The sequence below is a fragment of the Lepisma saccharinum genome, chromosome 2 (assembly GCF_977018435.1).
Source record: "Lepisma saccharinum chromosome 2, izLepSacc3.1, whole genome shotgun sequence".
In the NCBI taxonomy this organism is placed as follows: Eukaryota; Metazoa; Arthropoda; class Insecta; order Zygentoma; family Lepismatidae; genus Lepisma; species Lepisma saccharinum.
Genome location: NC_139230.1, coordinates 15,952,983 through 15,969,778, shown reverse-complemented (window position 1 = coordinate 15,969,778; position 16,796 = coordinate 15,952,983). Strand labels below are relative to the sequence as shown.

At 37.2% G+C, this 16,796-nt stretch overlaps 1 protein-coding gene across 1 annotated transcript in view; it reads right to left on the bottom strand.

Moving 5' to 3' along the window:
- Positions 1-563: 563 nt before the first annotated feature.
- Positions 564-16,796, bottom strand: part of LOC145983932 (congested-like trachea protein) — a 99,897-nt gene continuing 83,664 nt past the window's right edge. The window contains exons 5-6 of the mRNA XM_083117098.1: positions 4,363-4,545; positions 564-1,769 (exon numbers count right to left, since the gene is read on the bottom strand). Of these exons, the coding sequence (XP_082973224.1) occupies positions 1,582-1,769; positions 4,363-4,545 (371 nt within the window). The 3' untranslated portion in view covers positions 564-1,581. The remainder of the gene's footprint in view (positions 1,770-4,362; positions 4,546-16,796) is intronic.

Genomic DNA, 16,796 nt, shown 5'->3' with positions numbered 1-16,796 from the left:
AAAGCTAGTGTCGATCGGTACTCAATAAGCCACTGATATGGTTTGGTTCGTTCAGAAGTAAACATTGTGGAGGAAAGGTACTGGAAGTTTCAGGGTGGAGAGCTCAACAGCGTTGTCACACGAGCCCGATGAAATTAATAATACAGGAACTGTCAAAAGTAAAGGCAGGAAGTTTCAACATTTCCCTACTTAAAATTGAAGTGCAGTTAATTTCTCGAGCTTCTGCTTTCCAAGCATTACACTTTTATGTTCAGTTCTACTGTAGTCACTCAGCAGTTTTAAAAAAACTGCCCACCTGATAGATAAGAATGTAATCAAACAGTACATCCAAGGGAAATGTCTTTCATATTATCATTATAGATTTGGAAGAGCATGTAGTGAGGTAAATTTCATACTGTATTACTGGCCCTAACTCCACACCCCCCTATGTGCCTTCATGGCATGGTATGGCATAGTGCAAAGCAAAGGGGATCACTTTACCTTTCTTTATATTACTGACAAATTCTATCCCATTATGATCAATGTAAATATAATTTCCAAAACATATATTAAAACACCAAATATTTTATACATGTATATAAATATTTTATTAACAATTGTTAACATCATAATATAATTTTTAAATGTCTTGTAGAAAACAGTTTTGTAACAAACATTGTAAAAAATCTTAAATTATGGTATGATTTGTGTGCTCATAGAATACCATACAGTACATTCCATTCAATAATGTAGGTCCTAGTAGGAAACCATACCAGGAAACATTCTTTACATGCTTTGTTTACAAACTGCACATAAAAACTGTAGAAATTTGGTGTGTAAATGTAGCTCAGTGCAGGAAAAAATGGAAGGGAGAGGGTGGAACAAGGCTGGTTTGGCAGTTCAACGGAAAGGTAGAGTCCCAAGTTTCAGTCCAGGCTGAGACAATTACTAAGTATGAAAGCAGTTTCCATACAGATTGTAAACAATACATCCTAGTATCAGCTGAACAGTAGATACGGATATTATCCGGATCACTCTATTTTCAAGCACTTTTCTTTTCTCTTTTTGTTAATAAGGCCAAATCACTTAAAGAAACATTCTTATGCAAATAGCTTACACAGAAAAGTTTATCAAAACTAACATATTTCTCAGTGGAATCAAACCCAAGACACTTTGATTAAATTGTGAAAGCATTAGCACTATGCTGTCAGGGAGACCCTGCTTACATACAAGTTGTAAACAAAGTTTGCACACAATGATTCCTGCTCTAGAAGTTGCAATCTATGACAAACTTAGTATGAAGTTAAAATCAACAAAAGTAATTCTAAAAAATAACTCGATAAGAAGGAAATATTTCATTCAAAGGATACAAATAACAAAATTGCTATTTATAACAGAAAACAATCATACTCATTCCACTATACAAGAATAAAGATGCAAATCAAAGAAATAGTTCATATTAAAGCAAATTACCTATAATAAAGTCATATTCTAAGACCCAATATCTACATGCATTACCTGTCGTATGTACCATGCATACACACACATACACACATACATACATACACTGAACACATCTGACATTCTAAGGCAACATAATTCTCAAAAGCCAGGTGCAATCCAGTTTAAGAATGACATGCACAGCTCAAATCCAACGAAACAAGCTGCATTGGCTGGAAATGCTCTGAGCATGACTGGTGTAACTCCTTTGTACAATGCTGTGATACCCTCTTCCTTTATTAGCATAGGAAATGCATCACGGAATCCACGTGGATAGGTTCCTTCTGGTGCTGTAGAAAGAAAACAAATTTATTGTAGAAGGAAGTGTTACATTTAGTTTTGATATATGATATAGTTTCACAAAATGAAAGTACAGTATGCCTTTACAGTAGAGGTGAAGGGGATCCTGGCCCCTAACTGTGAGATGAGAGGTGTCCAAAGACACTGCCAGTGTCTTCTCCCTGTGACTGTTCTAGTACAAGTCCCTGTACAAACGATCTAGTATCGGGTCCCCTCACATCTTAAATGGTTAGCAATCAATTGGAAAAGCTTATGATAACAATATTCTTAATATTTTGACTCCAACTATGAACCACATGCTACTGGACAAGAAAAGTTAATTATGTGCATTAGCAGGGATATGACATATAGAAGAGCAACTTTGAGCATTTTAGTGTTGATATCACTGTTCCAAACCTAAGAGAAAGAAAGTAAAACAGTAACAAAAATTACAAGAAATTCTGAAATATTTGTTATGTAACAAATCAAAATAAATACTAACATAATGAATAATTGTTATTAAATCAGATATTCAAATAGACAACCATTAACATCAATACATTTTCAAAAACTCCATTCTGTTGCTTATGAGAAACAATTGAAAATCTAAGAGCACCACCACAAGGTGACATGGGATGGAACATTAACATGAAGTGTGTGCTTTCAGTCAACATTGAAATTTTTTTGGCTCAACACTTGAATGGGAGATTTGTGCTGTTTGAATTCAAAGTGACCCTTCTCTTACCCCTCACACCACCTCTCTTGTGACTGCCTTGTTCTCTTTGAAGCTAAGGCAGGTGTTTGTCAGATGTGCATTTCCAAGCTTTGATGAGTTTGAAATCAAGACCCTGCTTATTTCTATACTATATTTCTTTTGTAGCAAGTAAAATTTTAACACAGAAAACGGTTTGTTTCTTGCAAACTTGTGCATTACAGAATTCACACATGTACACTTTTTTTGTATTGCCGATATATTGGGGGGACAAATTATATGTTGTCTCCCCTTCTCTCATGTCAGTGTACCCCTATCCCCCATTCTGTTTCCACTTCTTACTAGAGTTTGTGACGGTTTTAAAAATTGAAAAAAAAGGAAAACCTGACCATTTATCAATATTGATACACTGTACTGAATAATGTATTAATAGATTTCACACCAAAGTGACACACGTCAAGCAACAAGTGATATGTGTCACTTGGAAGCAAACCCTCAGTAACAGATTGAACCTTTCAAACTGAAGCAACGTGACAAGCTGCATGTGTTGTTCAGACTGGGTTGTTTTCTCAATACTGTGCATCGTGTTGCCTCAGTTTGTTGTTGAGAAAAACATAACCCTAATTTCATATTTGAGTTGTGAATTTTCGTTTTTTGAGTCCACTTTGTGCACAATAGATTAATTAAGACTAGACCTGAAGTTTAAAGTGGGAATCTGCATCACTATGTGCATCCAACAGGTAACAAACCCAGGATCGCTTCATTACAAGGCAACAACATTACTGCTACATCATCCATATTGCTATATTTGTTAACAAGCCTATATGTAATAGAACTATTACTGTTTATGATTATGTTAGAATTTATATATCAGTATTTAATTTCAAGGCTACATGTTAATTCATGTATAAAATATTAAAAACTGGAAAGGTATTTATTTATGAGGAAAATTCTTTGGATCAGGTCATTGACTTTTAAAAAGAATAATTTCCTGGGCTACGGTCTCACGAAGGTTGAGAACTACTGCTCTAGTGTTTAGGCCTTTACTTTATCCAGGCTGGAAAGGAAAGTGAAAAGTGCAGCTTATACAGTTTGAGGTTAGTGGATATGATTTATTCATTTTTTTATCGACAACATGCCTCTCCCGAGTTTCAACAACTTGCACAAATTTTAAAACATGATTTAATATAACAATGTCTCTTTGTACATTTTCTTCTGTTGACTAATAAACTAATTAGTATAATTATATTGTTGTCCTGCTCCGTGGCTGTGCGGTCTGCAGGACGGCATGGGTTCGAGTCTGCCTGGGATCAGTCTCTGGATTCTAGACCTGTGTATAGGACCAGTGGCAACCCACCATCATGAGGAAATTGCGGAGCTACGAGTGAGTAGCATAACCTGGTCACGGATATCTCCTATAACAGCTGAGGGCCCATTACTGGTTGAAGATCGCCACACCTCTACATAGGATTGTGGAAGGAGACTGGCAGTCGGGAGATAGGCCAAGGCCCTTATGGGCTGTAGAGCCACGGGTTATTATTATTTATTATTTACAATTATATCCGTATGATCATCTGATGCAGACATCATGCAAACTGACCAGGATAATTAGTGTTGCTTGTCACCTGTTGCTTGTTGCCATGGTATGAAATCTCTCTTTATAACATTGCATGTAATTGTACATTACATGAGTGTACATTACATGTACATTATCATGGAATCGCTTGTGTACTACATTAAATATTTTTTAGACATGGAAAAATGTTTTTGTGTATTTTTAAAATTAACTAAAAATAATTTTAAATAAAGCAGATTTTTTTTTTGGATAAACACAATTTGGATACATGAGTTCTAGAATGCATGTAAAAATATCAGCAACAAATGTAACATACCTGTTTGCAGTCTACTTTTTACAACATCAGCTGGCATGGCAACAATCCAATTTGCAATACCTGCAGTGCCACCTGCTAGAATTGTTCTCAAAATTCCCACTTCTGACTTGTCATGCCCTGCAGGTGCAAGAAGCTCTTGTACCAGCTCATAAGACATGAAGTACATTCCACTTGCTGGCACATCTGTAAATAATAAGCAAAAATAATATGAGATCGAACAATGCATTATTGATCAGCAATCGTCAGTGTAAAAATATGCCACCTTCCCATGCAATTTTTTGTGAAAGTTTTGTGGACTGTAAATATGTTGCATTATTAACAAGAGAAACATATTTCCCTCCAATTACATCTGTACTCTGTCCCAGGAGTCTGCAAAGTCGGTGAACGAAAAAATCCTCTGTGCAAGGAGTGACTTGAGAGGACTCAACCAATGAATGTGTGACAGGGGAAGTGATTACATGGAGAGGCAACAAGACTGCAGCTACCAGCCATTTGCAACACCCTTCCTGTGATCCAACTTAAAAAAAAAAAAAATAGGTCTGACTGCTGAAACAAGCATAACCCTCTCTTACAAAATTCTTGGCACTCCATTGTGTGAAGCTCATTTCTTGATTAATCCATAAATTCTTTAGAGAGAACAGAGTACTCACGAATTCCCAACTTAGTAATTCTCTGAATGTTAGTGACAACAGTTCTACATAAGCATGAAAAGTAAATTGAACATTATTAATTGTCTAGTGCTTTTAACTATGCCTATTGTAACACAACATTTCAAGGGGTGGCAAAGAATAGTTGGTTAACAAATTGGATTTGTAGTAAAATCACAGGTGTCATAGGTTCAATTCCTACTAATGGCAAAAATAAATTTGTTCACCCGAAGACAAGAGAAGAGGAGCTCTATTGAAAGAGAGTGTTACAATAAGTATGACAATGGATCATGTCAATTTAACATTGCACACTAACTTCACAGTTTTCTAGTGGGCAAATGAAATGGTGACATCACTGCAATCTATGTTGCTTAATAATTCCCTCTCAATGCAAAACAAAGCAAGGCATGCCTTGTCAAAGGAAAAAAAGGTCATTCAAAGAAACAGTTGACAATAAATAAATAAAGATCTCCGGGATATCGAGTAGTGAACAACTATTATTCTTGTTCCCATAATGTGTAGTATGTGTTATCAAAAGTATCAAAACTAGAGTTTCATGAAGGTTTCAAAGCATGCAGCTTCTGCATGTTTCAGCAAGGTGTTCTGTAGTGGACATGGCACAATTTGATTGCATAAAAAGTGGACCAGTGGCGGTCCCTCCATGGAAAAGAGGGAACAGGCTGTTCCCTTCTACTTATCTCCATTTTTAGCTATTTAAATTATCTATAATAACATAATAAGAACACATCTTTCTTCCAAAAGCAACACGCCAAAGAAAAACTTTCACCGTGACTGGACGTTTGTTTACTTCATCTACCCTCGTCGTCCCACCCTCTGCTGTCTGACGCAGAGTATTTCCGATCACGCGTGAAGGTAAACGATCCTCATGGTGACACCTCCCACCATGGAAGCTGAACTCTCTAGTTGTTCCCTATGAGAGACTTAGAGAATTTGTTTTACTTTGAGTTTTTGCTATGTGCTAAAGTTTAATTGTGTCGTAGTGATAGTTTTGAGTGTAGTAAGTCTATAGTTTTCTAATCTCATTGCAAAATTGCGTCTGCCAGTCATAACGGACTGGAAAAATCTTCTACAGTATAAGCGTCTCCTAATGCCTTGGCTAAACGCTGCGAAATAGCTTCCGAGGGAACAGCTCGCATCCACCTGTTCCAACAGTCCCAATATGCACGCAGCGGCAGTACAAGAAAGCGAATGTTGCGAGCGTAGGGTTGCAAATTTTGTATGATCGACCGGCTAAAGAAAAAAGCTTTTAGTTCATTGAACTTTACAGAAAAGACAGCAAACCAACACCTATCCTAACCAAATTAAAAACTAAAATGAAATCGTACACAAGGCATTTTCAAGCAAGTTACTACAACTCTGTAAAATGATTAACTGGATACTCTTCCAGTGGCAAATTATTGTTGTTCTTGTTTGTTCCCGAGAAGGGAGTTTGGATTTAACTCCCTTTAACAGTTTGAGTTGTGTCACAATTTCTACAAATCTAGTGGACGTCATGAAAAAACTCGGCCATCTGATTGCCATTATTGCATTGAGGACGTTTGAATTACAAGAATGCTCAACTCTACAAAAAAAAGAAAATGTCAACCATCTACAAATAGAGAGATGTAACAGTTTTTGACAAAACCTTTTTTTCTTTGATCATTCATAAATTGCTTTTATTATTTTTTTCTTTGTTGCGCATCAACAATTTTGTTTTTAATGTTTTCTTTACATTATATCATATTTGCTTTAACATTGGTATTATCATAATTTTAACGTGCTTCATGTACAGTCACGGACACTGCCGGCTTGTAATGATTCCATTGAAAGTCAATGTATTCATTACAAGCCGGCATTGTCCGTGACTGTATGTCACTTCTGACAATTTTTAACATATGTATCATATGTTTATTTGGTTCATTTCAACAAGGGTTGAATTTTACTTGGTCTAATGTATTATATTACGACAGGTATGGGAAGGGAGGAGGCAAGTGCAGGTCACCTGTTCCCCTGCCTGATATAGCACTGCATGCCACTAAAGTGGACAATGGAATTTTTATTCTCAGTTGGACAGAATGGTTAAGTGCATCTTGGAGTGTCTTAGTGCTTGTCAAAGCCCTACAATAATTTATGTAATACCTTCTCACTGTAATTATGTTACATATGTGAAACACATCATCTTACATCCACTTCCAGGAGAAGTACTGACCCTCCCATTGCCCTTCCAGATGCGCTTATCAGAGAAGTGTATAACACTCACATTTTAGTTCCTCCACATTGTCGCAAGTCAGCACCTACAGTTTAAAGTAGGATCTAAACCACTATGTGCCTCCACTGGGTATTGACCCTGGGACTCCTTGATTACATTACCACAATGGCATCGGGGAGTCACAGTAACATCATCGCCTTAAGAGATACCAGGTTCAACATCCAGTGGGGATACATAGTGGTTCAGATGGCACTTTAAACTGTAGGGCTAGTTCCAATTATCCAATATCAGTATAAAGTGTACTTAAAATTCAAACTACCATTTCAAAGATTTCCTTCCCAAAAGTTGTTAAGTTTGAGTTTGTTTTTTAAGTGTACTTTATGCACAGAAAGGCTAATCAGGACTGGGCAGGATCCGAACCACAATGTGCCTTCACTGGGTAAAAAAACTGAGACCCTTAGATTACAAGAGGATCACTACCACTATGCAAGGGTGATCCATAAAGAATGCCATATTTTTTTTGTTTAGTTGGCAGCATTGTTTGTGCAATTGTTGTTATCAGTTATCATTGAGGTTTTGTGTTGAGAAGCATTTCAGTTGTTCTACTGTTTGAGTGTGTTGTTAATGCCATGGAAAGGTACAGTAAGGAACAGCGAGTTTTGATTGTCAAAACGCACTACAAGAATGGTGAAAGTTTTGCGGAGACTGTTTGGAAACTCCGTACGATACTTGGTCATCTTCATGCACCGAAAGAATCAACTGTTCATAGCTTGATCAAGAAATTTGAAGAAACTGGATCAACACAAGACACCAAAGGCCCTGGATGCCCTCGAAGTTGCCGGAGTGAAGCAAACTTTGCTGTTGTGCGTGATTCTGTTGCTGTGAGTCCTGCAAAATCATATTGCCGTCATGCTCAAGAACTATATGGCGCCAACAACAATGCAAAGAATATTGACGAAAGATCTGAACTTGCACGCATACAAAGTGCAGTTAACCCAGGAACTGAAACCAGCGGATCATGGAAAACGATGGCAATTTGTTGACTGGATCCTTGAAAGGGAATGAGAGAACGAGGGCTTAGCAAAGCGGATCATTTTCAGCGATGAAGCTCATTTTCATTTAAACGGGTTCGTAAACAAGCAGAATTGATGAATAAGGGGATCTGAAAACCCAAGAGTGATTCAGGAAAAGGAAATGCATCCTCAGAGAGTTACGGTTTGGTGTGGGATTTGGAGTGGGGGTCCTTACTTTTTTGAAGACAAAGAAGGAAATGCTCTGACAGTGAATGGAATTCGTTACCGTGCAATGCTAACTGATTTTCTTTGGCCTCGTTTGGATCAAATGAACATCGAAAATGTATGGGAGAAACAATCAATCTGCTGCGTGAAAAGTTCCAAGACAGAATAATCTCGTTGTGAGGAGACCAAACGTTCCCACCTCGATCTTGTGACTTGACACCATGTGACTTTTTCTTGTGGGGGTACACCAAGTCACAAGTTTACCAGAACAAACCCCGAAATTTGTTGGAACTTAAGCAACAAATATGACGTGTCCTCAACACACTTGATGGGGAAATGTGTGATCGGGTCATAGTGAATTTCATGGACAGAGTGATTGCGTGTAGGGCTAGTAAGGGGGGGGGGTCATATGCCCGATATTGTTTTCCATGTTTAAACCTTAATATCTCCTGAAGAGAATGGTGTGTGTTTTGTGCTTTTTTTTTCAAAAATAAATTTCATTTATAGCAACTTCAAATCCGGCATTCTTTATGGATCACCCTTTACATACAGCATGAAGAAAGTAATCAAGCATATAATGTAGCTAGTACTAATGGACAGCAGTCTGGAATGTATTTTTACCAATTTCACTTTGAAGTGGTAACCAACAGAGAAACCTTGAAAGCACTGTTACGGTTGATACATCAGACTCACTTTCTGTGGAATGGCTGTTTAATATCAACCACTACACTAGTTGGTAAGCTCCATGAACTGGTCACACCTTTTCCAATAATGAAGGACTGTTTTACAATATGGTCTCCCACACATAGAGATTAATTATAATATCAAGTAAATTTGTGAAAGATTCGGGTACGACAAGGAATAGGAAGGAATGTGATTAAGTTTTATAATAGACCAGGGGAAGCTCAAGATAAAATTCTCACCCAGGGGAGGTGGATTCTTGGTGCCCCTCTGCTTTTCACCCTGCTCCCCCCCCATCTTTCTACCCTGGGTCCTACTAATTTTCACCTTCCTCCAATAAAAAGCATGACCATGATATACAGGGTGCGGCAACATAACTTCCTTATTTCAGAATGCAATAAAACCCATGTGATGAATTAGAATTGTTTAATGGTTTTTTTACACTGTAGGTACATATCTAAAGTTATGTTTCACACAGTTTTGAAAATCATATCAGGGAGTTGAAGCCCCCCATTGTCCATACACTGAAGAAGCCGATTTCTGGCTTTATGCCGAACCACCATATCAGCGGGAATGTTGGCAATTTCTTGACGGATGTTGGCCTTCAGGTCTTGGAGGGTCCTTGGATGGGTAACATAAACATGGGATTTCAAAAAACCCCACAAAAGAAATCGCAAGGGGCCATATTGGGAGAGCAGGCTGGCCACTCCAATAACAGAACATCCGTTCGTAAAGTAGGCCTCGACGGCAAACTCACGCTCCTCACTGTTCCAACACATGATGGCGACTGGCCGGGACACAAACGAAACTTTAGACTCGCGTCTGTCGAATGAGACCACTCCCGCCCCGCTACAACCTCTACAGGCTGCATGGCGCGCATTTCAAAAAAGGAAGTTACGTTGCCGCACCCTGTACTTAACAGTTTTAATGAAGACAAGTAAAAGTCTTATTTTAAAAATACTGTAAGTGCTACTGTTAAAGAATGCATTTATTGTAGGTAGAATGTGTTTATGACATCAAAACAACAGTAATCTCTTAGCATAAATCACTACATTTACAATGTACTTCTTGTGTTATGCAGCTCTTTTTAAAACAAATAGCCATGCACCTATTGGAGGCACACAGTGGCAAACTTTAGATCAGGTCCCGATTAGCCTTGCTGTGCATAAAGTGGATTTAAAAATAAACTCGAACAAACAGTCATGCTTATGTAATCAGTAATAAGGTTGAGGCGCCCCCGAGGACAGTGCCCCGTCACTCGGCCCTTAAGCCGCCCCTGCAACAGACGAAAAAAAGGGTGAGTTCTACTCCATCTTCGCAAGACCCGAATTCTAAACTTTGTTTTTAAGTCCACTTTATGCACAGATAGGGTAATTGGGACAATTTAAAGTGTAAAGAACGAAAAGACTATTGGACGAAATTGATGAAGGGACACCCAGGCTGGGAACTTCATTGGCGAGATCAACCATGTAACGCGCTTGGCCCCACAGTCCACACGGTAAGTTCTGGGTGGCATTTGTAGGGAGTGGGGGAGGGGGGGGGAGAATCCGCCCTCTGGTTACTGCTAACCCTCCCTGGTTGCAAATGTTTGTCTTGGGGGGGGGGGGGTTGATATATTATATTATAGCCAACCTCCATGTCGGAGTGGTTAGCGCATCACGCTAAAACACCAGAGATACAGGTTTGAATCCCAGCCTGGGCATGGGTGTTCTTTGTGATTAGCCAAAAGTGGCAGAAAAGCGAAGTAAAAAATCAATAAAAATAAATTATATAATATTCTGGAATCGCACTGGAAAGTTTTCAAGCACCACACTGAATGAACGAATTAGGTTATTTTACGTTGTTTTTCTGCCATTTTTGGCTAATAGCGATGATGGTGATGAATGGGTGATATGATGAGACGGATGAAGGGACAATCACACACACCCAGAAACTCGTTAGTCAACAAAATGCAGTCCAGAGTGTACTACATGGATGTCTACTGAAAGGGTTACCACTTACATCCCAAACACCCACACTGGATCAGTTAAAGTCTTCCATTATTTTACTGAATCAGTTAGTTGCACAGCAACTGAATTCGTACATGACAAAGTGCACTTTGTGCTCACATAGGCTAACCGAGACTGAATCTACAGTTTAAAGTTGGATCGAACCAATATGCAATGTGCCTTCACTGGGAATATAACCCGAGAACCTTTCATTACAGGGCAATAGATCGAGGAGACCAAAATTCGTATGTGGAATCGGTGATGAAGTTACGATTTCATTTCGGAAGTATTTTATTTTTTCTCCGAGTTCGTATCTCCTGATTATAACCATAATGGTTTGTTGATTTATGACATTTTGGGGACTCAAGTCCAGTACTCCACAAAATGATCAATAAGAATAAGAATAATTTCAATAAATAATAAAAATAATTTGAAAAGCAGTGATCGGAAGTAGCACGCTACTTGTAGCGTCGTTACAGTAGCTAGCTACAAAATTCCCATAGTTGTAGCGAAAATTTTGCTACAGCTACATTTTCTCTCAGCATTTTGAGGTGAATTCTGAATATGGCAACAGCGTCAGAAAAAATCGACAATAACCTTTAATTTTGCAGGAGGTTCATAAAGACAAAATCTATCACGTACATGGAAATACAGATTATCTAGATTGTAGATTATAGATATCTGCACGTTATTTAATTAGTATCTGAATAATTCAGATATCCAGATAACTAACTACAGCTAACAGTTACGTTTTTTTGAGTTGCATCACTATTTTGGGGAGAAACATGTCTCGTTTGCTGCTCAGCTGGAAAAAAGTGCCTCGTTTGCATCACCCCCGGAACAAATCCTGTGGCTATCCATGGTGTAAGACACACCAAAATGTAATTAATTGCCGTGTAAAACACAACTTGCAGTGCAAAAACAAGCCATGGATTTTCCGCTGCACTGACAAAGGAATAGTGCCAGCAATAAATGGTTCTGTACGTTAACAGCATTGATCATTGTCAGTATATAGGATTTCACCAGCAAGAAATTATTGTTACAAGAATGATAGAATTTCTGGAATTACAATTATTTTCGCAATAATATTTGTTCACAAATTTTAAAATTACAATATGTTTAGAACACTCAGGTTTACATGACAGTTTCCTCAATATATTGTATCATATTGTAAAAAGTACGTACGAGTTATTGACTTTCCTGCAGAAATGACAATTTTCTTTAGTTAATATACATAGTTTTCAAAATTATGTATTTTTCCTACTTTTGCGTCACTTTTCTGTAACTTTTGCTAATCATGACATCATCATCATTATCCTTCGCCGTTTCCTGCCTCTGACTGGGTAGGCATAAAAGTCAAGCCTGTCCATTATTTCCTGGTCTTCCACCTCTCCTCTCCTTTCACGGTGTTACAATCTTGTCCTCTTCTCCTAACACTCTCCTCTATCTGCTCTTTCCACCGACATCCTGGTCTCCCCCTTGGCCTTATTCCCAATCCTTGTGCATTATAATCTCTTACTGGTAGTCTTTCTGCATCCATCCTCTTCATGTGCCCGAACCATCTCATCTGTGCCTGATCTATCCTGTCCTGAAGCTTCACCACACCCACTGTTTGTCGGATCTCTTCATTCCTTATTCTATCCCTTCTAGTCTTCTCCCATAGACTCCTTAAAAATTTCATCTCCACTGCCTGCATCTTTTTCTTGTCTCTCTATATCACGTAATTATTGGCACATAGTATGTGTTATATATTACCTTCTTGCATTTCATAGGTACATCCCTGTTCCATATTAATCTTCGAACGCTTTGATATAGTCCACCACCCATTTGTCCTCTTCTGTTTACCTCCTCATCTATTCTTCAACTCTTCTCAATCATGACAATGATGATGAATGGTTTATTTAATTATTCGCTTATCTATAGTCGCTTTCTGCCACTTTCGGCTAATTATGATAGCGAGGAAGAATGATGAATGATGAGCAGTGTGGGGAATGGAGGAGCAGGAGGATCCCATCCTCCCAACTTGGCATCTTTCCTAGTTTTTGTTTTGAGTCCATTTTATCCATAGATAAGCTGATCGAGACTGGATCCGAGCCATATGTGCCTCCGATGGGTATCGAACCTGGAGCCCTTTTGCAATGAGAGGGCCCCAGGTACTTTTCATTCAAAATGCTGCCTTCATATCAGTCTATTAAAAAATTTAATATTTATTCTCAAGAAAAATATGTTGATGTGAACATAAATACGTAATCCTACCAAATTTCATTTGTGTATAGTTGTAATCATTAATTTAGAAGAATTTCTACAGTTTGATGATAAAATAAAATTTATTGTAAGTTGACTATTTATTATATTTATAATTTGGGGTTTAACTTTAGTTAGAAAATGGGGAATATCTAATGCTTCATTATTTATATCAGTTGTATCATATATAATATGATCTAAAAAATTTGATTATTCATTTTTTTATAATAAGTTTTGGAATTAGTTTTAAATATACAAAAATTATTATTTCTCATTTCTTAAATTAATTTTAAAAAATTATAACATTTGAGATTGGTTTTATATATATACACAAAAACTTTAAGATGACATATTTTTAGATAAAATAATTAAAAAATTATGTTATTTAAAAAACAAAAACATAAAAATATACTATATACTATAATAAATATTTGTTTTTTATATGTTAGTATACAAAACTATATATTTTTTGGTAATTAACAAACCTCTTCTCTGTTTACTTTGATCAAAAATCTGTTTTAAAGTCATAACACTGGAGGATATGAGAATATGCAAGTACAGTATCTTCGGTTCAGATATAAATGGACCGAATGTATACTGGGGTATTTTGCAAAAATTTTTAAAATTGACTCATGAGAGTCAATTATTTTTTACAGTTAAAAAGAAGTAATGGATTTCGCTTTAGTTATTTGAAAAAGTGAAATTTTAAAAATTGGGTGTCATAGGGGGAAATTATCTAAATCTTAGAATTTTTATACAATAAAATTGGAAATTAACCTCTTGCGTAAAACAAATTTTCAGCTTTTTACACTGGGAAAATCAGCTAAAAATCATGATTTTCAGTTAAATTACACTAAGAGAGCTCACTATGAAATTGTTAGATTTGGGGGGGGGGTGGCTCCTCGTGCCCTCTTTTTAACTACTCCCATGTTTTACTATAGGAATCTTAACTTCTCAGTTATTTATTTCGTACCGTCCTGTAAGCTGGTAACTAATATCTGAATACACAATGCGTGATTCTGATCATGACGTGATTTTTTTTTCTTTTGCAATACGATTCATTGATTTGTATAAATGAATGAAGCGCAGACGCTTACTGTTCAGGCAGCAGGAAATATTTCACCCTGATTTTTCCAGAACGAGGATAGTAATTCTATAATATTTAGTTTCTTGAAATTTAGATGAATATGAATCCTAACCTACTTCAGCAGTGGCGGAAAAAGTGGGGCTATTAACCCCCAACTTTTGTCCCTGCAGTAGAGGTGTGCGAGATCCCGAAAAGTCGGGACCGGTTTAAGGAAAAAAATTCCCGTCCGGATCTTGACCTCGGGAAATAACTTCCGACTTTTCGGGATCATAAGCAGTAGGGAAATACCGAATGGTCATTTTAAAAAGTCAATTTTCGACATTTTCATCATTGTAAATGTATGTCTGGAACGTATAGGAAATTGTTAGTTTTTGTACCAGATGTGCAAAAACAAGCACTTAAGATGAAAATTAGGTGTAGAATTCGAGATTTCAAAAGCTTCGGGAAATTTCGAAAATATCCCGTCCCGAAAATTTTCCGACTTTGTCGGGAAATTGAGAATTTTCCCTGTCCGGAATGTCGGGATTTAAAGAATTACCCGTCCCAACCTAAAAAATTCTGTCCCGCACAGCTCTTCCCTGCAGTATGGTAAACCTCATCTCCAAAGAGAAATAAACTGTCCTTGCCGCCACTGTACTTCAGTAATATAGTTTCATAAAAATGAGTATTTTTTAACGACCTTAACTATAATTTACTGGAAAAAGGTTAACTTTCTTTTGTTTAAAACAAAAAAAAAAACGTTTTAAACAAAAAAACAGTTTGTTTTGTTCTTTTTTAAAAAAACACAAATTTTGCCAACCCTGAACATAACATTTGATCGTATTTCTTCCTGCCCTGAAACGGCGTGCGTCAGTGCTGCAAGAAACACATATTATGCGAAGAATGACATTTCAATTCGAACATTACAACCCATAAGTGTCCGTGACTGTACACTTCTGTTCACAAAAAGTGGCACACTCGTTTGAGTTGAAGTCCAGCTTCGTGGCCGGAAGTACAGCCGCAGTAAGTGTTCGGAAAGCAGCAGTGTTGCTTACTATCCATCAATTTAACCATATGCAGGGAATTTTGTGTCTCTCAGACTCAAAGAAAAGGGCTAACGGAAAGATTGCAGCGTAAATATTAATTAACTGGAATTCCCACGTCTACAATCAAAGTAATGTAAATGTGAAATATTCATGAAATTTATTTTAAAAAGAAACGTATTTTTGACGTTCGTGACGAAGTAGTTAGTTATCAAAATTCGTTAGAATGCGAGGGGCTCGGCTTAGAATTTGGCCTGAGCATGGGTGTTCTTTGTGAGTCTCTCTTCATCGTCGCGAGAAGCCGAAAATGGAAGAACAGGGTGGCTACAAAGAAGCAGAAATGAAATTCCCTGACTTTTCCAGGTTTTCCAGGACAAAATTTACATTTTTCCCTGACAATTACAAACTAAACTAAATCGATGTTTTTGCAAATGGAAATAATAAACTCATACAGATCCACGTATGGTTTTGTTAAGTACCAATATTATCTTCCATGAAATTGACTCAATTTCTCTATTCTCTATGATTTGAATTCAAACTGCAAAATAGTGAATTTGGAAAATTATTACAATTCACAAGCTAGGGAAGGATTACGGAATTTTGTCATACGCAGTAAGTTTAAAATAAAATACTTGATTATTTTTAAAGTTACGACTAAATGAGATAAGAGTGAACAGTGATTGATTAAGAAATACAATTTGTAATTTATCAGTCTCCTTATACATTCTCGGTATTATATGTTGATATTTCCACTGAGGTTTGGAACCCTCTGCTTTCAAGAACCATGAGTGCGGACTCATTTTTCAATGATTAAAGCTACTTCTCTCTTCTCTGTAAAGCAAACAACTTAACTCTTGCATATAAGTGAAACAATTGAATCGAACAAAATAAAGTGTCATATTTCCTTACATTATCAATTAGATTTCTGCTTCAGTACAGTATATTCAAGTGAAGTACTGTGAAACTGACAACATGTAGTTATTCTATCAATGCTGACGAAAAGGGTACGTAGGTATTAGAAATTTAACGCACATTTATAGAATTGCATTGTATAGGTAGCTCATTTAGCTAACCACACATTAAAACAGGAACACTCTAATAATAAAAGCTTCTGAAAAGTTCATATACGAGGAGCATCCTGAAAAAAGCTCCAATGGTGCCTATACGCAGCGCTAGTGGTCAGAGATAGACACACACACATGCAGGCAGGAAGAAGTGGCATGTAGCTGTAATCTGGTACAGTTGCAATGCAGCCGTTTTAGGACAGTTCTAGGTTAAAGATTGCAGCTCTCATACAGTCTCCCACCGACTGCGATGT